This window comes from Dipodomys ordii, unplaced genomic scaffold, assembly GCF_000151885.1.
Source record: "Dipodomys ordii isolate 6190 unplaced genomic scaffold, Dord_2.0 Scaffold298, whole genome shotgun sequence".
Lineage (NCBI taxonomy): Eukaryota > Metazoa > Chordata > Mammalia > Rodentia > Heteromyidae > Dipodomys > Dipodomys ordii.
In genome coordinates, this window is record NW_012267514.1 from 547,322 (window position 1) to 573,869 (window position 26,548).

General features: G+C 36.1%; 4 protein-coding genes across 4 annotated transcripts; 1 reads left to right on the forward strand and 3 right to left on the reverse strand.

Moving 5' to 3' along the window:
* Positions 1-1,211: 1,211 nt before the first annotated feature.
* LOC106001439 (olfactory receptor 5I1) lies at positions 1,212-2,144 on the forward strand. Its single transcript, XM_013036530.1, has one exon. It carries the CDS (start codon positions 1,212-1,214, stop codon positions 2,142-2,144), a length of 933 nt encoding a protein of 310 aa, XP_012891984.1.
* Positions 2,145-7,169: 5,025 nt separating this feature from the next.
* Positions 7,170-8,114, reverse strand: LOC106001457 (olfactory receptor 10AG1-like). Its single transcript, XM_013036550.1, has one exon. It carries the CDS (start codon positions 8,112-8,114, stop codon positions 7,170-7,172), a length of 945 nt encoding a protein of 314 aa, XP_012892004.1.
* A 7,112-nt stretch (positions 8,115-15,226) lies between these two features.
* LOC106001441 (olfactory receptor 5W2-like) lies at positions 15,227-16,159 on the reverse strand. The gene has a single exon (XM_013036532.1). The coding sequence runs from the start codon at positions 16,157-16,159 to the stop codon at positions 15,227-15,229; it is 933 nt and encodes a 310-aa protein (XP_012891986.1).
* Positions 16,160-25,276: 9,117 nt separating this feature from the next.
* LOC106001446 (olfactory receptor 5D18) lies at positions 25,277-26,218 on the reverse strand. Its single transcript, XM_013036538.1, has one exon. The coding sequence runs from the start codon at positions 26,216-26,218 to the stop codon at positions 25,277-25,279; it is 942 nt and encodes a 313-aa protein (XP_012891992.1).
* Between the last annotated feature and the right edge of the window lie 330 nt (positions 26,219-26,548).

Genomic DNA, 26,548 nt, shown 5'->3' on the forward strand with positions numbered 1-26,548 from the left:
GAGCCACAGCCAGACTTGCACTTTTTCTGAGTAGTTTGTTGGAGAAGAGTCTCACAGTCTTTCCTGTCCGGGCTGACTTTGAATGGCAATCTTCAAATCTCAGCTTTCTTAGTAGCTAGGATTAAAGGTGTGAGCCACCAGGACCTGACTTGAATGAGTATATGTACAACCACAAAATTGTAATATTTACACATAGAAAATGTGCTTAATGATTTCATGCAATTCAATTAAACTTTTAATATTGCTACAGAAGAGTCTTAAGACCATAATTTTTAAAAAATGAAATTGATAACTCTTGCATGATAAATTCATGCAAGAATACATTTTTCACAAGGAAAAGAAGGAAAGTTTGTTGTTTCTACTCTTCACAAAATGGGTAATAGCAAGTATTATTGGTATTGCAACTGCTTATCTGCTGCTAACAGAGCTGCAAAACCAGAGGAAGATGTTAGACAACTCTAAGGAATTCCTTGGTTGCTCAAAGAAAAGGTGTATCTCATAACCAGAAATAGAATTCCTATTTCTCCATCCAGAAGGCTTCTCTTGGAAAAGCAGCAGTGTTATCTATTTTACAAAAAGTAAGGTAATGGAAGAGAGCTGGTGGCTCATGCCTGTAATCCTAATTACTCTATAGTCTGAGAGGTGAGCATCATGGTTCAAAGCCAGCCCCATCAGGAAAGTCTTTGAGATTCTATTCCCTAATTAACCACCCAAAATCAGAGGTGCCACCATGGCTCAAAGAGGTAGAGTGCAAGCCTTGAGCAAAAAGAGCTCTGGGACAGTGCCCAGGCCCCAAGTTCAAGTCCTACAATACACACACACACACACACACACACACACACACACACACACACACACACATTGTTAACAGAAAGGGGAGCACAGATACTTTATTCAGAATTTGAGAAATCAAGAAGATGATCCATTATCCCTTGACACTGATGGTAGATGAGAGGGTTAATGGGAGTAAAAGGAAAATAGCCCAGTTCAAAGTTCTGTAAGCATTAAGAAGATAAGAGGTAAGTTCTGTTGCAGACAGAAAATTTAAAACCTGCACTACACTAGGCTAATTGTGGCCATGCCAAGTTAGTGTCAGGATGTTCCATGGATTTGGAACCATTGTCTTACTTATTTTGACCTCTGCTCATCTTTTCCTGGTATCTCAGTCTTGATTCTGCTACAACTCTAGAAAGCCAGAAGCAGCACAGAGGATGAACTTGGAGAATGGCACCGTGAAGACTGAGTTCATCCTCCTGGGATTCAGTGACCATCCAGAACTCCAGACTTTTCTTTTCCTTGTGTTTTTGACCATCTACTCTGTAACTCTCACGGGGAATCTTGGGATGGTTTTACTAATCACCCACAGCTCCCAGTTGCACACTCCTATGTACTTTTTCCTCTGCATACTGTCCTTCATCGATGCGTGCTATTCTTCCGTCATTGCCCCCAAGTTACTTGTGAACTTGATTGCTGAGAAGAAGAGCATCTCTTACAATGGCTGTGCTGCGCAATTCTATTTTTTCTGCACTTTGGTTGACTCAGAATCTTTCCTCTTGGCTGCCATGGCTTATGACAGGTATGTTGCGATCTGTAACCCACTGCGTTACACTGTGATTATGTCTCGGAGGGTCTGCTGCCATCTTGCCCTTGGAGCTTTTTTGGGGGGAACCATGAGCTCGATTATTCACACGACGAATACATTCCTTCTGCCCTTCTGCTCCAAGGAAATCAACCATTTCTTCTGTGACATCTCCCCGCTCTTCGCTCTGTCCTGCAATGACACGTTTGTGCATGACATCATTCTGGTTGTCTTTGCCAGCCTGGTGGAGGCCCTCTGTCTTCTCACGGTTCTTCTCTCCTATGTCTGCATTCTAGCCACCATCTTGAGAATGGGTTCTGCAGAGGGGAGGAGGAAAGGGTTTTCCACTTGTGCGTCCCACTTGCTGGTGGTGACTATTTACCACGGTACCCTCATTTTTATTTATCTGCGTCCCAGCACAGGTCATTCTCTAGATATCGACAAGGCGACCTCTGTGTTCTACACATTGGTCATTCCTATGCTGAACCCTCTCATTTACAGCCTAAGAAACAAAGATGTCAAAAATGCCTTCAAGAAAATGATTAGCAGGAAATTGATCTCTTAGGATATACAATGAGTTAAGGCTGGATATTTCAAAGAATATTCTTTGCCTTCTTTGTCTTCTTATTTATGATTAGAAAAACTAGTTTACCATGCATAGTCCCCGGTTCTATGGAGAATTAAACACCCTATGCAAACATAAGCCAGCGTCTGAGAGCTACCATCTTTCTCTCTTGTTCTGTCCTGTTACATAGGTTGATCTCAATTATTTTATACTGGAAATTTGAATATGTATTTCAGGGCAAGATTTAACTTTCACTTCACCACCTCTGTCTCATATTCTAACAACCTCTCTTTCTACATTTTCCCATTGTTTCTTTCCATAATGGATGATTGCTGTCTGTATCATTCGCCTCTTCTGTTAGAAGAAAATAACTATAATTCTCAAAGACCCTCTGTTTGATTTTCTTGCATTAGGTACATACTTTAACTACTTGGTCAAAATAACAGGCAACTTTGTGAGAGAGAGCTCCCATATTTTCCTATCTTCTTTCCCACAGAAGACTTTGTGTGGCTGGGATAGAGACTTCAGTGGAGACTGCTTTTGTTTATAAACTGTGTCTCTCCAGGTTGCAATTTGAGTTCAGTGCTGTACTGCAGACAATTCATTCACTTTCACTATATTGCCACCCAGATCCCACTCAAAACATGCCACTCTTTCACTAATCAAAACTTTTCACTTGACCAATTAAATTATTCGTACTTTATGTCTTTAGCATCTTGGGATGATGATAACGTTATTTTATCATTTGCTGCCTAAGAAACATATTTTCCTATAATTAAGGGCAAAGAAACAGAAGATTTGATGATGACAATGATTTAAACACAACTGAAAATCACACAGCTTTGACACATAGCTTTTCTTTACTAACTGAGAAATGTGTGGCAATTTAAAACTTTTACACATGTCAATAATTTTTTAAAAAATATTCACATTTTGACTGCCTCTGATCAAAATCATGTGCAATGTTCAATCTTAATTACATATCAAATTTTAAAATCAGATATTAAAGCTGTAGTCAATTATAGGTATATGCTAGTCTTCTGTGGAATTATTCATAAAGTTTTATCATTTAATATCTCTTATAATATTTTACCCAGTGGGTTTGCTGGTGACTTTTTATGAGATGAATATTTTAATATGTTACCTGTCTACTAATGAGTCCCTCTGAAGAACAAGAATCCATATGATTTTTAACGAGTGTATCTTTACCACACCTAATTCAAGCCTCAAATGCCCATTGTCCTGAAACCCTAGAGACAGTTGTTTTGGTTTTGGTTTTTGCAGCCCATCTACCAACACATAGCACATAAATTTGTTTTTGCTTTTGCATCCCATCCATCAACACATAACACATAAATTCTGTGCTTTAGAAGCCTTCAAAAAAACAAGTGTCCATCAAAAAATATGAATTTATTAAACTTTCTCATTTCCCAGGGATCCTGAAATAATAATCAACAAGGCTACTGCCCTTGAAATTTTCCCTTAAAACTCAGTATAGTCATAGAAATATGATTAGTCTTGATTTGAAAATATACTGTCAAAATTTATATTAACTAATTTGGTTTTATGGATACTTTGCATGATAGGGGTAGATGAGAATGTTGAAAGGGTTGACATTGATCAAGACACACTATATAATAATAAACTGCTTTATTGAATGACAACTGTCTTGTACAACTACTTAAAGATAATAAAAAATAATCCTAATTTTTTTAAAAAGAATTGATGATGCAGTTTTTTTTAAAGGTCCACAGGCTGTAGAAGCTAAAGCTTCAGTTCAAATAGTAAGAACAACACAAAGCTGATATTCTAGTCTGCAGCCAACCCAGTATGCAGGCCCTCTCCTTGTCAGGAAGGATTTAGAAGCATTGCTGTATTCAGGCCTTTATCTGCCTGGATATGACTCTCCCACATCAGCAAAAGCAAGGTGCTTTACTCAGTTTCCCAACTTGAGTATTAGTGTCATACTAACCTGCCCACAGGAACACCATAGTAATGCTAGACAAATTATGCAGGCAAGCCCTAGAAGTGCATTTGACACATACAAATGACAAATGATCCTGGAACTAGGGAGCTATGTCTTTTGCATGCTTTTCCTTAATGCCTCCAGTCAACCCTCCTCGCATATTCTGCCTCATTTAATGGCACATGTGATTGTGTGGGGTCTTCTGGAATAAGTTTCTTATCTCTAACTTAATTGTTCTTTTTTATATTGATGTTTTAACTCAGGACCTTTTGCTTGCTCTGCAGGTGTTGGTCCACTTTTTGTTTTAGCTATTTTTTCAGGTATTTTTTTTTATCACTTTTTACCCCAGGGCTAGCTGTCCTCTTGTAGGTAGTATCCTTGGAATAGATGGAACTAAAATTGGGCTCCACCATGCTTGGTTTATTGATGGAGATGAGGTTTTAAAATCTGGTTCATAGTGGGGCTGGGAAGGTGACTCAGTGGTAGAGCGCTTGCCTTGCATGTATGAGGCCCTGGGTTCGATTCCTCAGCACCACATAAGCAGAAAAAAAAGCTGGAAATGGCGTTGTGGCTTAAGTGGTAGAGTGTTAGCCTTGAGCTGAAGAGCTGAGGGACAGTGCCCAGGCCCAGAGTTCAGGCCCCACGACCAGATCCAAAAACTAAAAATAAAATAAAATCTGGTTCCTGAGCTGAACCTGTGCCAATATCCTCCTGATCTCAAATTCTAATAGGTGAGTGTGCATCTGCAAACTCTGTAAGTCATATGAGCTGTCCTATTCATAAATTCTGGTGTTTGAATGTGGGCATGGATAGCTAATATTTATCTGTTGTATGTCCTGATGGACTGAAATGATTATTTTTCTCTTTTGGTCTTCATTTGGTGGATTCCTCATTTTCATAAATCATCAACTATGCTCCTGTGGTATTAGATCCCTTGGAATATCCCGTTGGATTTGAATTCTACTGTGAGCATGTTCATAGAGGCTTTTACATATAAATCTGAAAAATATCTTAGTAGGAGTATTTGAAAAATCTAAAGTGATTACCCAAGAAACAAGTAGCAACCACAACAACAACAAAAAAAAGAAAATTAGGGAAAGTGGGTAGAGTTCTCAGTCATTCCCATTAAGATCAAATCCACTATGTCATATTTTCTCTAATTAGCAACCACATCTTAACACTCTTTATAATAGTACATGCTGAGAACCAAACATCTGCTCATTGCCTTTGTGTGACCATTCAGATCTAAGCCACAAATATATGGAACAGTAAATAAATCCAATGTATTAACAAGTAAATTGTCTCATCTGGGTAATTAATATGTCCAATGCCATAGTATATTTGTAAATATAATCACCTAAATGTCAATGTTTTGGGAAGAGGAGTTAGTCTATTTAACCACTCATTACATTCAATTATCAGAACCCTTGGGAGAGGAAAACACTGTACTCATAAAATTGCTATTCAAATTTTTACTAAATTTCAAGTAACAAATCAATAACACAATCTTTTCCACCATAGTCATAATTTTTATTGTTAAAATTAAAAGTCAATTAGCCTTTTGTATAACATATGCCAAATTATTGAAATAGGTAGACCACTAAATGATAAGTACATATATGTATAATAATGAATACGATTTATAGATCTGCATAGATATGAATTATGTATGTATGTGTGTGTATATATATATATATCATGAAATATATTTTGCTAAATGGCACACGAGTTAAGCAGATTAATGAGAAATATAACTGTGAACACAATCATAGATAACATTGTCTTTAATAATATTTTAAAATAATACCTAGGACTACAGAAGGGAGTCATGGTTAGTTAAAATTGCTGATTTGAGATTCTAATATTGGATGGACAGATAGAAAGTTATGATTTTTTTGATCAATGGTCACTTTCCTTGATAATGTCAGTTTGAAGACTTCATAATTTAACCATTTTAGAAAGAGGTAAAGCTTACAGTAATTCAACCTAACTGTGAAGAATTTGGGGAGTCTGAAAATAATTTAAAACACACTCGGCATTTGCCTCACATTTCTTTTGTAAATATGAGTATTTTGATGAGTAGCTCTTTGGATTTCAGTTAAGAAAGAGTTAAAATTAATAAAAGCAAATAAATTTCATGAGAAAGTTGGAATGATTCTGCACTATGAAAACATTTGAGTCACAGATAGGAGTGTTGGGGATGTCTTCGTAGGAAGAGAGCTAATTGCAAATTTAGTTGTTTGTTAATATGATTATAGAACAATTCCTACGGGGTGAAGACAGCAAAGTAATAGAATTCAGCACTTAACAATGAGATAGTTACTGGGTTTAGGCAGAACTCTGTAGCAATGAATGTTGCTTCAATGTTGTTATCAATGTCTTTGCCAATGTTGTTATCAATTCACTCATTCAATAACTTGTTCAGCACACATTCATTATAAAACCCATATGAGTGACTACTATTCAATACATTATAGAGTCATAGATCAATGTCAACAAACGTATTTAGAAGTATTTAGGTCATAAAGTGTAAATGAAATTGAAAAAGCAAGGCATACAATTTTGAATTTTGCCCATAATAGTCAAAATGTGAAACATGCAGAAATTTTACTTCTGAGAGAGTAATTTTCTTAGCCATGCATAATTATGGCTAGATGGATCTGTATGTGATGCTTCCATGCAGAGTAAATCTCAGGCCAGTCTTTAAATAAATTACCATACATCATAATTGGAGGTAATTCTGATCTCAAAGTGGTAATGGACAGCTGGGCGCTGGTGGCTCACGCCTGTAATCCTAGCTACTCAGGAGGCTGAGATCTGAGGATCACGGTTCAAAGCCAGCCTGGGCTGGAGAGACTGTGAGACTCCTATCTCCAATAAACCATCAGAAAACTGGAAATGGCGCTGTAGCTCACGTGGTAGAGTGCTCGCCTTGAGCTGAAGAGCTAAGGGACAGCGCCCAGGCCCAGAGTTCAAGCCCCACAACCGACAAAAAAAAAAGTGGTAATGGGAAAAATTGGAACATGTCAGTGATAAACAATTCCAGGTTATCCTTGACACTATGCTTTAAGGAATAATTTTCTCAGAGCAGCAATCATGTCCTTGTTCCTCAGGCTGTATATCAGTGGGTTGAACATGGGGGTCACGATGGTGTAGAAAAGAGAGAACAATCTGGCAATTCCCACAGAATGACTGGATTTGGGCCTTAAGTAGGTAATGATTGCAGATCCATAAAATAAAACGACCACCAGCAGGTGGGAAGAGCAGGTAGAGAAGGCCTTACCCCATCCTTGGGCTGTTGGCATCCTCAGAATGGTGGAAATGATTTTACTGTAAGAAGCAAGTATCAAGGAAAAAGGGACCGCTGCAAACAACATAGACACCACAAAGACAGACAGCTCATGTGAAAAGGTGTCCTCACAGGCCAGTTTGATAATGGGAGGTATGTCACAGAAGAAGTGGTCAATTTGATTAGAACGACAGAAATGCAGAGAGAATATCTGACACGTTTGCCCTATCTGGACAGGCATGCCAATGAGCCAGGCTCCAGCTGCCAGCTCAATGCACTTCTTTGGGTTCATGATTAGTATATAGTGGAGAGGGTGGCAGATGGCCACGTAGCGGTCATAGGACATCACCGCCAGGAGGAAACTTTCAGTGGTTGCCAGTATAAGGAAGAAGCACATTTGGGTGGCACACTGCAGCAGAGACATGGCTCTATCCCGTGTCCAAATGTTCAACAGAATCCTAGGGAGAGTAACTGATACATAACAGATTTCCAGGAAAGAAAAATTGGCAAGAAAAAAATACATGGGTTTCTTCAGTGTCGGGTCAAGCCTGGTGATGATGATGATAAGGCTGTTTCCAATTAGAATAATTGTGTAAGCTATGGAGAACACCCCAGACAGGAAACCTCGGAGATTTGGAAGGTCAGAGAATCCCAGTAGGACAAATTGCTTCACTGTGGAAACATTACCTTCAGCTTTCATCTCTTCAAGTTTCATCTTTGAGGATGGTTCCATCAGATAGCCAAGTCATTTCACTTGCCTCAGTTTAGCACCAGACTTTGTTCAGCACTGGATGTTTTTCAACTTCCCTATAAGTATAGAAAACATTAATTTGTAGGTGCTCCAAAAATATCATTGTGTAATCATCATTAGTAAATATGCATATGAAAAATGTTAGTCATATTTGTTCTTCTGAGAAAAGCAGTGCATGCTTGTTTAAGATACATATTTTAATTTTTGGCTTACTTTGGAAATTCCCACATCTCAAAATAGAAATCTATTGTCAATATAGCAGTGATTCCTTTCTTTATCAAAATATATACAGTAGTTTGTTCTCACCACTTTCATGGTTCCATTCTGACATTACCCAGTCGACGTTTATTCTAATGCTCAAGGAACTATTGTGAATGTCAAGTTAAGCTCTGTTGAGACAGATGCATTTAGTATTTTAGCTCTGATTTTGTTTAAATATTTGTAATGCTGTGTGGAGTTTTTATTTAATTCATAATTAGACAACTGTTATTCACAATGACAACTGTTATTCACAATATGCTTTGCCAGTAGTATTATTTCATTTCAAATTATGTTTCCATCTCCAGGGAATATCAATGAAATCAGCAGGTATAAGTTTTCTTTAGATTTTAGAAGGGAAAGTCAGAATTATAAGATGTTTAGTGCTTACAATTCTCCCTAGATTGTTTGGCTTTGAGTTTCATGTTTATTATTATATGAAATGTATATTAACCACACCTGACTCTGATTATCTTAACTCACTCACTTGTTCATATGAACTGCTTCTACTGTTTTCATCCACTCTACTCAGTCTTTTCCATTGTATTTTTCTGCACATTTGCTAGTGTTTAACACTTGATTATCTCTAGTTACTACATTCTTCCCTTTTCTCTAAACCTACAATGTTCTTTTGATAGTTTTTACAGTGCATGTGGAATGTATAGCATACTGACTCACATAATTTGATTTATTCACACTTATTGGATAAATACTAATACGTTTCTTCATTGGAATGCTTCTCAAGCTCTAAGTGATCTTTCAAACTCCAAAGGCAGTCCCTACATAAAGTTTTGTACTGAATGCATTTTACCTGTGTATCTATGGGCAAGTCCATGAACGTAGATGTCTGCAAATGAGGGTGAGTAGGGATGATGGTCATATCTGGAAGAGGTAGTTGATATGTTATTGCTTTTGGAAGAGTTAGAGAACATCCTTAATATTCAATAAGTAATTTGGGAACCAAAAAATAGTAACTCATTGCAGAGAAGGGATAAACCTATGGATGTCCTAAGACTGGGCAGACATAAATGAGGGATGGCCAGTACAGTGAACCCAGAATTGGAGTATCTTAATAATTTTCATTGGTTGAGAAAAGGAAAATCCAAATACACAACTCAACTGTAAAGTTGTAGACAAAGCGCTTGAAATGTATGAAGCATTCAGTAATTAGTAAATTCTTTTAATCAAATTTTAATATTAAAAATTTAAAAGATGCCGTAGCAGGATGGAGAAATGAGAAGATCAAGGTGAGCAGAGGCTGGAAGGCAAGAAGTGATGGGGTGAGTAATGCCAATGGGTATAAAGTTGTAATTCGAAGAAAGACAGGCAAAGCTGGGCACCAGTGGCTCACGCCTGTAATCCTAGCTACTCAGGAGGCTGAGATCTGAGGATCGTGGATCAAAGCCAGCCTGGGCAGGAAAGTCCAAGAAATTCTTATCTCCAATAAACCACCAGGAAATCGGAAGTGGCGCTGTAGGTCAAGTGGTAGAGCACTAGCCTTGAGCTGAAGAGCTGAGGTACAGTGCTCAGGCCCAGAGTTCAGGCCCCACAACCAACAACAACAACAAAAAAAGACAGTCAGGTCTGTCACAGTTGAGCAGGTTGACTATATGATACTGTGCCATATTTAAACACAACAGTAACATGGATTTCCTTGTTATATTTCCCTTAAATTACCAGTGAGTGATTGAAGTGTGGAGGGCTTTTTGGCTTTACAATTACAGGTCTCATACATACAAGAGTGCCCTATCAATATGTCTAGTATTATGTATTAAGGATGAATAAAATGAAGACAAAACCTCTCCTAGACATTTCTGCAAAAGGCATGTTGCAACTGTTTTTTTTCTAAGAGTATCAACAATCAATAGCTGACAAATTGCATGATTAAGATACTATGTCAGACCGCATGTCAATGCATTTTCTACCATGTTGTCTAATATACTTTCACATATTTTTAACAACCAATGCAGTTTAATTTAATCTAGATAGTAAACCTGCTACAATGGTGAGTGGTGAATGGAACTTATGAATATCTTTGTTATTAGTAGAATAGAATGTAAACCATATCAATACTATTTATTCATCATCTTGCTCATTCATTATATGAAGTGCTTTCATTAGAAATTACCCACAGAATTTATATATGTATAAAATACGTTTAGCATCTAAAATCTACTAATGCATGTTAACAATTAAAAGTTAATAATGTTGAAAATGTTGGTAATCTTTAATATATAGCCCCACTATGTAATATTTTGTATTTTTATTTCATGCAGACTAATAATAATCAAACCCAATGAAGTACAAAACCTGACTTAGTTTTTCCATTTTTAAGAAAGATCAATAAATTTTAATTTTTAAAATTGTTGGTAGTAAAATAATTAATGTTGATTCCAAACATACAGGGACTTATAAAAATAAGTTTATATTAGACAAAAGTAGTCCATGCTTACCTATTTGGGTGGAAGTTAAAAATGACTTTTATCTTTACTGCCTTCCTAAAAAAAGTGAGACAGGGACACCAATGAAGTTTTCTTTTAAAGATTAGATATTCTACTTTATTTGAAGCAGAAGATAACTCTGTCTAAAATACATTGCATTATCAACCTTGTCTTTTAAGTACTAAACATTATTGACCCAGGGGATCACCTCATATTCCAAGACACTTTCTAATTGAACAGAACTCTGTGTCTGCCACTCACTCAGGTGTCTTACTTAACAAAATAATAAAATAGAAAAAAACAATAAATGGTAACGGTAACCAAACAACCAATCAACAACAATAAAAAAAATCTATGTTCAGGGGCTGCGAAGGTGTCTCAGTAGTACATTGCTTGCCTTGCATGCATGAGGCCCTGGGTTAGTTCCTCAGCACCACATAAACAGTAAAAGCCAGAAGTGGTGTTATGACTCAAGTGGTAGAGCATTAGCCTTAAGCTGAAGAGCTGAGGGACAGCACCCAGGCCCAGAGATCAGGCCCCATGACCAACAAAAACAAAACAAAAATAAAAACAAAAATCTATGTTCATACTATTTCTCAGACACTCTTCCTTTTTTATTTACTCATCAATAATAAACACAGTGGAAGCTATGTTTCTTTTGTTTCTTTGGGCCTGGCTTACTTCATTTAATATTTTTTCCAAGTCTTTCCATTTCTTAACAGATGGGTGTTGTCATTCTTTCTGATGGAAGCACAGAATTCATATATACATATATATATATTTTTTTCTTGATCCATTCGTCTACTGAGGGGCATGGTCCCATGATTTCCCTTATTTGCAATAACTAGTATATGTCTAGGACAAGCAGAAATAATTTTATATGACCATATAAAATTATGCTAAGCACAATGAACCCCAAGATAGGGACAAAAGTGGATTTATCTTTCTTGCTGTTGTTTTTTAATGTATTTATAATGTACTATGTGATATTTTTGTTTCTTTTGTATATTCTTCCCCCATGGTATAACCCCTGTTTTCACTGTATGTGATTCCAGTGCCCTGCATCTTGTATATACATTTTTTTTAATTTGGGGAGGGAAAGGGGAAAAAACAAAATGCTGAAATAAGGATACAAGCTGACCCATTGTAACAATGAGATATACAAGACACTTTGTTGAAAACAAACTTTAGAACTTCGGGGTGAGGGGGTGAAAGGAGTTGGGGAGGTGAGGAGGGAAGGGATGGTAGGGGAAAAATGAAGGAAGAGGTAACAATGCTTGATAGGAAATGTACTCATTACCTTACCCATGTAACTGTAACTCCTTTACAGTATTTTTACAATTATAATAATAATATATATGAAATACAGTAGATACAAAGGACAACTCAAATGGGGTAATTCCTTAGAAAGACAAAGTTGAACAAAATAAACGTCAGGGTATAGGTATTTCAAAGGGCAGAGGGTGGGATGAAATAGTCAAAAGGAAGAAGAAGGCAGTCAAGAATCCAATATATATTCTACAAAATTAAGAAGAGTGAAGGAAGGGGTTTGTAAAGGAGGGATGGGTAAAAATATTGAAAGGGTTGACATTGAACAAGACATATTGTATCCATAAACTGCTTTGTTAAATTCCATCTCCTGTGTGCAACTAATTAAAGGTGAAAAATGTAAAAAAAGAAAGAAGAAATGTGAACATTGGAAATATGCATCATGATTATTTTATTATTACTATTTTTGTTTAAATAAATGTTCTTTTAAGAGTTGCTAAAAAGTGAAGTCTTAAATTAGAAAAAAAAATTTCTCCCATTGAAAATTGAGATGTCAGATTTCTAATGAAGTTTGGGGATTTCTGTTATCTTCTACATGCCAATGCATGACCCAGGGCAGAGTAGAGAGCAGGAGCACTCAGGTATTTCCTTTTAGGTGTGCCAACTGAAGGGACATTCATAATTTCTATCCAAAGTCATAAAGGCACAAAAAGCAGCAAGAGAGGCTGGACAGCGTAATTATTATCAGAGCTATCATGACACCTTCAAAGATCTCTTTCATTATGGCTCCCAATTGTAAAAAAAAATCTCCAAGTATCAAGTGCATGAAAGTGCACAGTTCAAGATCAATTCATGGGATTGGGGGTTCAGTTCAGTGGAAGAGTATTTGCCTGGAAAATGCAAGGACTTGAGTTTGGTCTCAGCTCTACCAAAACAAGAGCAAAAACAACATTAGTGCAAGTTAATGACCACCTCTCCAGGATTTCATAAAACACATGTTTTGTTTTGTTTTCTTTTTAGTCTCCTGTCATTGGCTCTGACTAAAGAAGCCAATAAGCACAACAGATTATCTTTCCAAAATATTTCTCTCATATATTATATGAAAAGAAGATGCCATTGTTTTATCTTCAGAATCATTTGCAATATGTGGACTCTCTGATTAATCTGAAATTCATTAGAATTCATTAGAATTAGAATGTTTTCTCTCATGTCATTCTGATGCTCCTAAGAAAGAATAAGAGAAGAATTGTGTCTAAGGATGACTTAAGGAATTAAGGAACCAACAAATCACTTTAAAAAAAAACTCTTCTTCATAGAGAACTTTTCCCATTGTGTTGCTTTACTTTTACCTGTAACAGTATGCAACAAATGCCACTTTAGAAAGCAAAAGAACTTCCTGAATTTTAGATCAATTCTGAAATATGCACACACAGAGGAAGATTTTTATAAAGGCAACTGGAAAATTTTTGGCTGTGACATTGTAATCGAAATTAATTTCAGAGGATGTTGTGTTAGACCAAAAATTTATTTTTTATTCACAGTTTCACCGAAATCCTTTTTCAAAGTTTTGGTTCCATACACTGGCAGAGACAAGGAGAAAGCAGGCAAACATCATAAAAGCACATTGATGAGTGATTAAATTATATTCCTTTGTATATTCTTTGCCTTATGTTCCATAACCATTTTATTTACCTTCTCTAACTGAAAAATATGTATTCAATGCATATATCCTACCTGTGGATAATCAAACTTGATATATGATATATGCTTAAAATCAAATTATATTCACCTTTTAAAATTTATATGTCTTTCTATTTTGTGTCATTTTTTGCAATGCAAATTATAAAATGATAGACATTAAACCTGCTAGACTTGTACAAAGAATGTCCACAGTGTCATACTGGAAGTGTTAGATTAATAGATCATCATAACTTATGGACTGTGTTATCTATGAACCACCAAGATAAGCATTTAAACAGGAGCTTGGAAAAGGAGAAAGGAAAAGCAGCTTAGTGAAGGTGAATGAATAGGGAATTTCCACATATGGTTGAACTTCAATCCTCACTATGCAATTCTGTTTGGTTGTATTTCTTTTATTTGAAGTTGACACAAGAGTATACAAATTTATGAGATATAATGGGAAGAGTGATATACATATTTTTCAATGTGTTTATTGTTGCTTACTGGTCTAGTATTAAACAGTATTTATTTCACTTATCTATTTGAACAGCATTATTAACTGAAGTTGTTATGCCTTCTAGTAGAAAATCAGAACTTATTTCTCCCGCACAACTCAAAAGCACTCAACAAAAAAAGAAGACAGAAGAAGCAATTTTAATTAAAAGGTAGCCATGAAAGTCAAATTGACATTAGTGAATTCAAGACATATAAAATGTCAGAGTATATGAGAAACGTGGACAATACCAACAATTACTTCGTAAGTGCAAATTCCAACCACCTTGTTAGCTGAAGGTATAGTTCAAAGGGTAGAGCACTGGCCCAGCATGCACCTAGTTTCCATCCCCAGCTCTGAAGAGAGAAAATGCTTCTTTTCAACACCAGCCCTCTAGAAGACCTGGCTCACTGTTCACTTCTGGCGAAAAAGGTGCTCATTTCTCATTTCAGGCTAGGTTTAGACATTTTGCTAATAACTTGACTAGCTTCCATTTCGCAATGTGTTACTTTACAACTTATTTGAATTCATCATAAGATTAGCTAACTAATGTTTCTAATTTCTTATATATATAGTAGTACCTGTTAGCATGTTCAATGCTCAAAGCAGTGTAAAATTAAGCACTCATTAACCTTTAGCATAATCAAAAAATCTATGCATATACACCTTAAATTAACACTTTGCTACACTGTCAAAAGAAAGGAAAGATTTTGCAAGTAGAGAGGATCTTATTTACATAGAACACATAGTGAAGTATAGCATATTTTAAAGATTACATATTACTTGTATGTTGCAATTCACTAAAGTGCCTATAATGTTAAAGTATTAAAGACAAATTTGTGCTTTATTAACATAAAATATTAACGGCAAAACCATATATGCTTGCATGTATGTGTGTGTGTAATTGCATGTACTCAGAGTGTACAAATATATACTCAAATTAAAACTTTACTTTTTATTTTTTTTATTCCTGCTTTCACCTCTTTGTTCCGAAGACTATAAATCAGAGGATTCAGCATGGGAATCACAAGGGTATAAAACAGAGATGCCATTTTGTCTTGATCTAGGGAGTAAGCCGAACTTGGCCGGAAATACATGAAGAGCATGGTTCCTTGGAAAATGGCCACTGCAGTTAAGTGTGAGGTGCAGGTGGAGAAAGCTTTGAACCTGCCCTCAGCAGAGCGGATCTTGATCACTGATGAGATGATGTAACAGTAAGAGATGAGGACTCCTGAGATGGTGCTCAGTTCAATGAAACCAAAGACAAAGAATATTGCTAACTCGTTGACTTGTATATCAGAGCACGATATTAACAGGAGAGGAGGGATATCACAGAAGAAATGATTGATCTCATTGGACCCACAGAAACATAAGCGGAATGTCAATGTAGTATGCACCAAAGCATCTGTTATTCCCACCAGGTAAACTGCAGCCAGGAGCTGGGAGCACTCCTTGCTGGACATGTCCACGGCATAGAGCAGGGGGTTACTGATGGCCTTGTACCGGTCAAAAGCCATCACTGCCAGCAACATGCACTCCGCATCTGTAAACATGCAGAAGATGAATAGCTGTAGGACACAGCCTGCAAAGGGAATTGATTTATTCTTGCTAAGTAGGTTGACCAGCATCTTGGGCCCTACGGCTGTAGAATAGCAGAGGTCAGAGAAAGAGAGGTGGCTGAGGAAAATGTACATAGGTGTGTGAAGCTGGGAGTCCATCCTGATTAAGGTGATCATTCCAAGATTTGCAATGAGAATAGCAAGATATAAAGCTAGAAATGCAGAAAAAAGAACCACTTTCGTTGCAGAGTCATTAGCAATTCCCAAAAGAAGGAATTCAGTTGTTGAGGAACAATTTCCAGTGTCCATTCTCCTTTGTTCTTTCAAACGCTGTCACGGATGATCATCAAGAGAGTGATAGGTTAGGGATTGATTCTTCAGCACAATGGTGTTAGTATGAGGCAGTACATTGGTTTTTTGATCCATTTTTATCTGAAGTAGGAAAGGGAAGGGGAACAACAAAATGGTTGCGACAAAGGAGAAAGTGAGAAGCTGTAAAACAGTGATATTTAAAAAACAACATGTTGGAAATGATCTATATATCTTGGGCATGGAGCTTTGGGGGATTAGGAAAAAGTAGAAAAATGAGGTAAGGGGTAACAAGTTAGACAAGAAATGCAATCACTACCCTACTTATGTAACTGTAACCCATCTGTATATCATCTTAACAATATTTTTTGAAAGAATGAAGGCATATATCTCTTTCAAAGGGGCACAATCATTAAAAATAAGAAAACTAAAAATATCTAATGCAAATTAATCAAATTTGACTCCAAATGCATTTGTATATAATTCCTGAGATGACATTATTTTTTGTGAAAATATCATAGAGAGGGATTACAATTACATGGGCAAGGTAATAAGTGCATTTCTGATTAAACATTGTTGCCTCCTCCTTTGTTTCCCCTTCCCATCCCTTACCATCTTCCCTAACCCCCATTCTCCCCTCTTCCCCCACCACCCGCAGTGCCAAAGTTGTAAAGTTCATTTTTGACATAACATCTTGTACATCTCATTTTTGCAATGGGTCTACCTATATCCCTATTTAAACAACGTGTTTTTTCCCTTCCCCTCCACAAATTATATCAACATCAAATACAGTGAAAACAGGGGTTATACCGTGGGGGAAGGGACATACAAAACAACAAAGAAATCATCTTATAAATATGTTAGAAACAATAGCATGAAAGAGAAAAACATTTGAATACTTATCTTGGGGTTCATTTCCCTAACATCAACTTATCTGACCTTTTCTGCTTGACTCAGACATATACTAGTTATTGCAAATAAGAGAAACCATGGGACCTATGTTTCTTTGGGCCTTGCTTACTTCACTTAATATAATTTTTTCCAAGTCTTTCCATTTCCTAATAAATAGTGTAATATATGACATTATTTTTGACCACTGTCAACCATTCTCTGGCAGTCAGTTGAATAAAGCCTAGTTCCATGACCACACAATGATAGGAAAAAATATCAAAATTATAAAGAGAAACCTGAAGACTAAATATTTCATATGCTTGAGAAATTGGATCACATTTATTATATTATCCAAGAAATATCACTGATTTTAGGACCAGAATTATACTGCATGCAAATTAATAAAGGAAAATTAATATAGTAGCTTTCTTAAGAGTATAGAGAATATTGAAAATCCAATCATGTTTTAGAGGCATATTATATCATTCCTTACCTTTGTGTACCTCACATAATTCTATTAGACAAATCCTTCTAAAAACAAAAAATATCATCCAAAGAAAAAAGAATGAAAGATTATAACTAATATATTTGAATATCACTGAGTTATGAGTAGACTATTTAATTAAACAGTAAGCTGATAAAATTTCTTAAATACCTAGGTTTTTGTTTCTTGTGTGTTCATACTGGAATTTAATGTGTGGGTCTACACGTATATTCACCAGTATATCTACCTGTTGATACATAAAATTCCAATATGAATGGCTGTCTGATGTGTAATTTAGGTCTATTATTTCTCCTTTGTAGTCCTAAAGTATTTGCATTGACATATCTTTTATATCTGTTCTGTGTAAATTCTATTATTGTTCAAATAAACTAGAACCAGATTTGACAACTACCATATCAGATTAATTAAAGCTTAATTATGAATCCTAACTGAAATATGAGTAGGCAAAACATTTATAGACTTTATATAAATGATAATGAATGTCTAATTCACATATATCTAAGATGAAATTTAAATTGGTCATTAGGTTACAGGGTATATTGAACTAAAAGAAAAAAAATAGATAAAAATCACTCATTTATTCATCTTTCAACATTTTAATCTTCTTTGTTTTTGTAATGAAGGTAGAATTTTACTTTTTAAGTGTATGTAGACATAGGCTTTCAAAAACCTACCTGAGCTACAAGAAGTGTCTCTTTTCTTATGCCTGTACCTGAGCAATTTGTAGATCACATTTTATTGTCTCCTAGTGAGTGTTGAGTTAAATCTCCTAAACCTCTACCTTCACTGTTTTGTCTCATTCAACCATAACTAATTAGATAAATGGCTCAGGATTTTCCCCTGAGAATCTGCAACAATTTTAACAAAGGCTGGAATTTTAATTCTTTACCCTGTGCTATTCCTATCAGCCTAATAAGACTAGAGACATGATACAATCTTATTGCATAAAGATGGCATAGCTCATGTTCTGCAAACAGATCCCAATGACAAGATGCATTTAAGTTGCAGTAGAATCCAATGTTGCAACTACAAAGTCACTGAAATGATTTGCATTATCTCAAAGATGATCAGCGTATAGTTAAGTTCTTTTTTTTTTCAAATCAAGCATAGATAAAACTGAACACAATTGGTTTGTGTAATTTCATTTTTGCCTCAGAAAAAGCCCCAACTATTTCTCACACATCACAAAGAAATGTGTGCTTTTGACTCTTTTTTTTTTTTTTTGGCAGTACCAGAGTTAAAACTCAGAAGGTCATGCTTGTCTGGCAGGTGTGCTATCTCTCATTCAGCTTCCCTCAGCTTCCCTCTGAGGGGAGGTAGTCTCACAAATTGCCCTGCCAAGAAGGCATTGAACCTTGATGTTGTCATTCTCAGCCTCAATATTGGTCAGCATGGCAGTACATATCATTGCCCTAAGTAGAAGTTGGTATGAGTTCTTACAAACTTCCTATCTGGATTGAACTCAAACTTCAATGCTCCAAATATCAGACCCCCACGCTGCTAGAATTGCAGGTGTGAAATAAAATGCCCGGATTACTTTAACTTTTATTATTTAAAAAAATCTGAGATAGCAGTTTGAATTCTTTGAGTGAAATGTGGATATCATTAATGAGGTGTGTTAGGTGACACTGTACATTTATTTCTTAGCACTTCTTCCCCATACTTTAAGCAATATATTAAATTGTTAAATCCCCCAAATAATCTCAATTACCACAGAAATTGTATCAGATGAGACAAAGTATTAGGGATGTGTGAGAATATTTGCAGCTGATACAATACAGATCCACTTAAGAAATTCAAATCGTTCATGGTCATTTGTATACGTATGTTTGGGTCCTAATTTCTTGAACAGCTGAAGAATAGTGATTAGCAAACTATATGGAGCTAATTCAAGCATCACCTATAATTAAAGTTTTCTGATATTATTTAACTAAAAGAATGTTTGTCTCACCATTTTGTAAAAGACAAAATAGGAGCCAATACAACAGCAATACTCACAAGACAGTATGTTGTAAATGATCTGTGCAACTTGGGGGAGGGGATGGAGAGGAAGGATAGAGGGAGAAAAATGAGGGAGGTGGTAACAAGTTGGGGGAGAAATGTATTCACTACCTTACTTATGTAACTGCAATCCCTCTGTACCTCAATTTGATGGTATTTAAAAAAGAAAAAGAACATTTGCAGTCAGGCCCCAGTGGCTCATGCCTGTAATCCTATCTACTCACAAGATCCTAAGATCTTGATTAAAAACCATACTGGACAGGAAAGGTCATGAGACTTTTTTTTTACAATTACATGAGTAAGGTAATGAGTACATTTCTTATTAAGCATTGTTACCCCTCCTTTGTTTCCCCTTCCCAACCCTTTTCATCCCCCCTCCCCCGTTTCTCCCTCTCTCCCCTCCCCACTTCCCCACCCTCCCCCCACCTGCCCTGCACCGCCAAAGTTGTTCATTTTTCGACATAACATCTTGTACATCTCATTGTTGCAATGGGTCCACCTGTATCCATATTTAAACAATTGGTTTTCCCCCTTCCCCTCCACAAATTATACCAACATCAAATACAGAGAAAACAGGGGTTATACCATGGGGGAGGGACATACAAAGCGACAAAGAAATCATATAAATATGTTAGAAACAATAGCAAGAAAGAAAAACCATTTAAGTCCTTATCTTGGGGTTCATTTCACCTAACATCAACTTAGCTGACCGTTTCTACTTTTCTCAGACATATACTAGTTATTGCAAAGCCAGGTCATGAGATTCTTATCTCCAATTAGTCCCCAAAACTGGAAGTGGTAGAGTGCTAGCTTTGAGCCAAAAGGTACAAGGACAGTTCCCAGGTTCAAGTCCTAGGACTGACACACACACAAAATACAAATAAATAAAGGAACAGAGATTTTACCTCAACTATTTACAACTGTGAGCATGCTCATGATGGTACTGGGTCTTGAACTTGTAGCATCAAGATCTCATTTTTTTCTGCTCACAGCTCACGCCTACCTCTTGGACCACACCTTTACTTCTGGCTTTCACTGGTTACTTGAAGATAACTCTTGGGCCTTAATACCTCCGCCAAAGGCTCCCAGTTCTCAATGATTTCTTTTTGTTGAAATATATCATATGACACTTTCTATTCCACAATGTGTCCAGCTGAAATTTTCAGTGATCATTAATATGGAGGATTAAATAAATGATCATTATTAAAATGAATATTTCATGAGCATAGTAGGTAAGAAAATTTAGATGAGTATTCATTATCTGGCCCTAAAAGAGAAACCTTTTCCACAACTATTCTGTTCCATTGGTACTGCTATTATAAAAGTTATGCATTCATTTAATCAACATTATTTCATGAGGGAAAATTCTAGAAGACTATAATGAATGAAGAACTTTGCAGGTTTCCTGTCTCATAATGTCCTTTTCTGGATTATGTCTATTTTCCATTGTCTTTGATATCTTTTCCAATTCTATAAATGGCAGAAAATTTATGTATTGTTAATGATTCTTAATCAAAGAAAAGAGATTACATGTGTGTAGTGAGTCAAAGAAAAGAAAACATATGTGTCCATTGGGCTTCGATTGATTTGTGCCTACAGATGTTGACTGGCCTTGCTTCAATGTTTAGATCTGTAGTAAATGCATATTAATAATCTTGACTGGCTAAAACATATATAGCATTTTCAATTATCTTTTAATACTTATTGTAACATCTTATGGTCTCTTTCAGTAGTTAAGATAAAGTCTGTGACATATAATACCTTATAAAAGCATAGGGGAACTCTATGTGTAGTCTTTGAAGAGCTTCCATACAGTTTCCAAAGTGGTTTACACTCCCATCAACAACGTAGAAGGGTTCCCTTTCAGCCACATCCCCTCCAGCATCTGTTGTTATTAGATTTCTTGATTATAGCTATTTTAAACTGGGGTAAGGTGGAATCTCAATGTTGTTTTGATTTGCATTTCGTGTACAGCTAAAGAGGTTGAGCATTTCTTCATGTGTCTATTGGCCATTCTTATTTCTTATTAAGAGAAGTCTCTCTTTAAGTCTTTTGCCCACTTACTAATCGGGCTGTTGTTGATCAAAAACAAGGCCATACTAAAGCTAACAGCATAACTATGTCTATCTCAGCATTACTCACCATAGCTAAGATATGGAACCAACCCAGATGACCCTCAGTAGAAGAATAGATCAAGAAAATGTGATTTATATATGTAAAATGGAATTCTATACCTCCATCAGAAAGAATGACATTGTCCCATTTGTTAGGAAATGGAAAGACTTGGAAAAAAATATAGTAAGTGAAGTAAGCCAGACTCAAAGAAACATAGCTCCCATGGTTTCCCTTATCTTCAATAACTAGTATATGTCTAGGACAATGAAAAGCAGTCAAAGTCTATGTACATATGACCATATAAACTGATGCTAAGCAAAATGAACCCCAAGATAGGGACACAGAGGTTTTGTCTTTTTGCTGTTCTTTTTAATGTACTTATAATGTATTATGATTTTTTTGTTTTTTTGTATGTTCTTCCCCCATGGTACAACCCCTGTTGTCACTGTATTTGATTCTGGTGTCCTGCATCTTGTATATACTTTTTTCTAATTTGGGGAGGGGAGGGGAAATAACAAACTGTTGAAATAAGGATATAAGATGACCCATTGCAACAATGAGATGTACAAGACACTATATTGGAATCAAGCTTTACAACTTTGCAGGTTGAGAGTGGAGTGGGAGAGGGGAGGGAGGAGTTGGGGGAGGTAGGGAGGAAAGGGTTGGTAGGGGAAAAATAAAGGAAGGTGTAACAATGCTCCATAGGAAATGGACTCATTAACTTGCTCATGTAACTGTTAACTCCTCTGTACAGTATCTTTACAATAAAAATATATATTAAAAAAGCATGAGTGTATTAATTATATGTATGAAATATACAATAAAAACAATGTTTTGTGCATTCTATATTTGAAAGAGTTTTTTGTATTGGATTAGATTATTTCTCTTGAAACACTGGTACATCTTCTAATTTGCTTTGATGTTTCAAAGTTAATTTGATATCAAATTATTATTTTTCTATTTGCCAATCCTGAGTCTTGAACTCAGGTCCTGGGCAATGTCCCTGAGCTTTTTACTCAAGGTTAGCACTCTACCACTTGGCTTTTACTGTGTATGTGGGGATCGGGAATCACACCCAGGGCTTCATGCATGCTAAACAGCACTCTATCACTGAGCCTCATTCCCAGTCCCTGATCCCAAATTGATTGTATAAAGAATATCTTTTTAAATTTAAAATTTGCATTCATTTCTGTGAATTTTAAAGAGAGGATGACAATGATACAACCCCTTGATCTTTCTATGTAAGAAAAGCAAGGACCACACACTTCATCCCAAAAACAATATTATAAAGGAAATAATTTTTGGAATTAAATCAATGGTTTAAGATTTTCGATAAGTTTTAAATTCCCACATTATAGTAAATCATGCAGAATGGAGTTACAGAAGAAAGTTTTCTGGTAAATAAATATGATAAAAATTGATGAAGACACTTTTTTCTAGTCCCTTCTCTCTTTTCCTTCTGAAATACCTAGAAGATCTGTATTAATTGGCAATTAAACACCCAAGAATAATCATTTATCTCCATATTCTAAAGGCATCAATAGAAAAGGACTTTGCAATGCAAAGGCATTGTTTGGACTTCTCCAATTTCTACACAGGAAGGATTGTAAAATTAAAAACAAAATTCTAATATACTTGGATCTCAGAGAGATATAAAATTGCTTACCATAAATATGTTCCAGACATTTACTGATGATATATTATTCTCAATAAAACTATATTTTTGCTTACTATGCACACATCATTGGCTTTTGGTATGCAAATCAAATATTTAAAAATTGGAAGAATTGAGCTATGAAAATTAAACTTCAAAATCATATATAACATTCAATGATTGTAAAGAGAATTCTACAGAAAAATGTCACATAATTTTTACCATATCAAGTCTCATCTATGATATAGTATCATCAGATACACCATCTCTGAGATTAGATTTGCCTTATAACTAATGATGAATACATTATTATGATACACTTTGACATGCAAAATTTTCTTCTTATGGAGGCAGTTACTGATGAGGAAGCTTATAATATATGAACTATAAAATGGCACTTGACAGGACGTGCTGCGACCTGACATTTGTTTCTCATCTCTGTACTTTCCATCATGTGTACGTGAAGGCCTAATTTAAAACTGAAGGAGTTTTATGGTAGTTAACGTACTGTGTTTCCAGATAAATGTCAAAGAAAATCGAAGCCAGAGACTGGGGGAAGGGTGAGTGTGTGTGTGTGTGTTTCTTCAATTGCTGATGTTAACCTTGTCTGTGATAGAATCTATAGTGTTGTTTTAGGTTTGCCTGGTATTTATTGTGTGTGTTCTATACAAAATATTTCATATTTATTTATAGAAAGACCTCAACTTTACCATTGCTATAATTGTTATTTTCATATAAATATACAATGGATATTTTGCTTAAGCCCCAATATAGTCTGAAGCAGATGTGATTCTTGCCTTTTCAGAGAGGGTTCTGCTTAGATTGGAAATACTTCTATAAAATTTAAATATTTATACTAGTTGGTGGATTAAAAGAAAACTTTAGAATATCGTTAATGTTTATCTAGATTTTTTCCTACAGTTCTGAATACAATGGTTTTTGAAATATGCAATGCATTTGTTAAAGCTGAGTTTTGGCTGATAATTGATTATTTGTAAACTGTTATAATCTGTTAATCTGGAATAAATGAATTCTCATAGGGCTGAATTAAAGTATTCTTGGTGTATACATACTGAAAGTGATAAGGAGCTATGCAAGCCCCAGGACTGGCAAAAAATGAAATTACTACATGTATATGTGATTATGTTTTCTATTCTTTCTTACTTGGTTTTATTTATGCTGCTTTGTCCTAGATAAAATACCTTCTTTGATTATACATACCTCCAAAACACTTTGCCCATCTTCTTTTCCCTTAATAAATTCAAATACCAATTTTAGAAAAGAATCTTCAGGTTCCTCAATGGATTTGAATTTATGCTTCCCTCATGCTCTCTGCAACTTCTTTTATTTCGTGCCTTATAAAATAGCCATTTACAGCGGGTGCAGGTGGCTCACGCCTGTAATCCTAGCCACTCAGGAGGCTGAGATCTGAGGATCACAGTTCAAAGCCAGCCTGGTCAGGAAAGTCTGTGAAACTCTTATCTCCAATAAATCATCAGAAAACTGGAAGTGGTGCTGTGGTTCAATTGGTAGAGTGTTAGCCTTGAGCTGAAGAGCTGAGGGTCAGTGCTCAGTCCCAGAGTTCAAGCCCCAAGACTGACAAAAAAATAGCCATATACTTAAGGGGTTGCTGAGAGCTTACCCTATTTCCAGCATCTTGTAAAAAAAAAAAAAGAGTGTTGAACAAAGTATTACTTGATTATATAAAGTATGCCATAAGATATGTATGTAATGCTAAAGGATCTTCCCAGATTCTCACATTATTTCAAAACTATAGATGAAATCTGAGAAATGGTAGTGAGATTGGTGCCAACAAACTGTCATATGTATTGTCTTGAAATAAAAATTCATTTCCACTCCAATGAATTACATTAATTCTAATAACATTCTCGATTTCAGGCTGCATGTAAAAATCTATAAGTGAATAACCCATGGGACAAAAATAATACACTTACGAAGAAAAGACTTTGGTGTCTACTATTTTGCTGACTGTGTTCTTAACGTCCTTGTTTCTGAGACTGTAGATCAGGGGGTTCAACATGGGGATCACCACCGTGTAAAACACAGAGGCCACTTTGACAGTGTGTCTGGAGTTTTTGGAGTTGGGCACACAGTAGAGGAACAGGATGGTGCCATGGAAGATGGTGATGGCAGTCAGGTGCGAAGCGCAGGTGGAGAAAGCTTTGCGACGCCCACTGGCCGAACGCATCTTGAGGATGGTGACAAGAATAAACAGGTAAGACAGGAGAATGATGAGCAGCGTGCTGACTTCATTAAACGTGGCAAAAACGAAGAGCAGCAAATAGTTGACAGACGTATCGGAGCATGAAAGAGAGAGTAGGGAAGAGAACTCGCAGAAAAAGTGATTGATGGTGTTGAAAGGGGAGAAACACAATTTCAAAGCAGAACCTGTCAGTATCAGGGAGCATGTTATCCCCCACCCATAGGACCCCAGCACCAGCATAGCACAGAGTGTCTGGGACATGGCAACCGTATAGAGCAGAGGGTTACAGATAGCCACAAAGCGGTCATAGGCCATCACTGCTAATACGAAGGACTCAGTCACGACAAAGGTGCAGAAGAAAAAGAATTGTATCACACACCCCCAAAACGATATGCTTCTATCTTCTGCAAGTAAATTCACCAGCATCTTGGGAGCCACAATAGAAGAATAGCAGAAATCCACGAAGGAGAGGTGGCTGAGGAAAAAGTACATGGGAGTGTGCAGCTTGGGGTTAATTTTGATAATGACAATCATTCCAATATTCCCTACTACAGTGACACTGTAGATGGCCAGAAAAATCAAGAAGAGTGGCACTTGAAGTTCTGGGTAATCAGAGAAACCCAGGAGGGTGAAGGTGGCTTCACTGTCATTTCTCTCTGAGAGTTGCATGCTTTTCTTCATCAGTATCTGAAAATCCTGGAAAACAACAAGAAGGAGCAGAATGGGAGCTTTGTGGTTCTTTCCCCTTACAGAATGTGGAGGATGAAGATTTTCTTTTCAAAGCTGCACCTTTTTTAGGCAAGCATGGATGTCTAAATTGCTTAAAGCTTACTCATTTAAAAAAAACTTAATGAAGAAAAAAAATGTTGAGTTGGAGCTTAATTATTCCTTGAAAACAGAATAATGAAACCCACTGAAACATTTTTATGAAAGGGAAAGGGGAAAGAGAAGAGAGACTAACAAATTTGACCAAAGTACATTTTCTGTATATATGGAAAT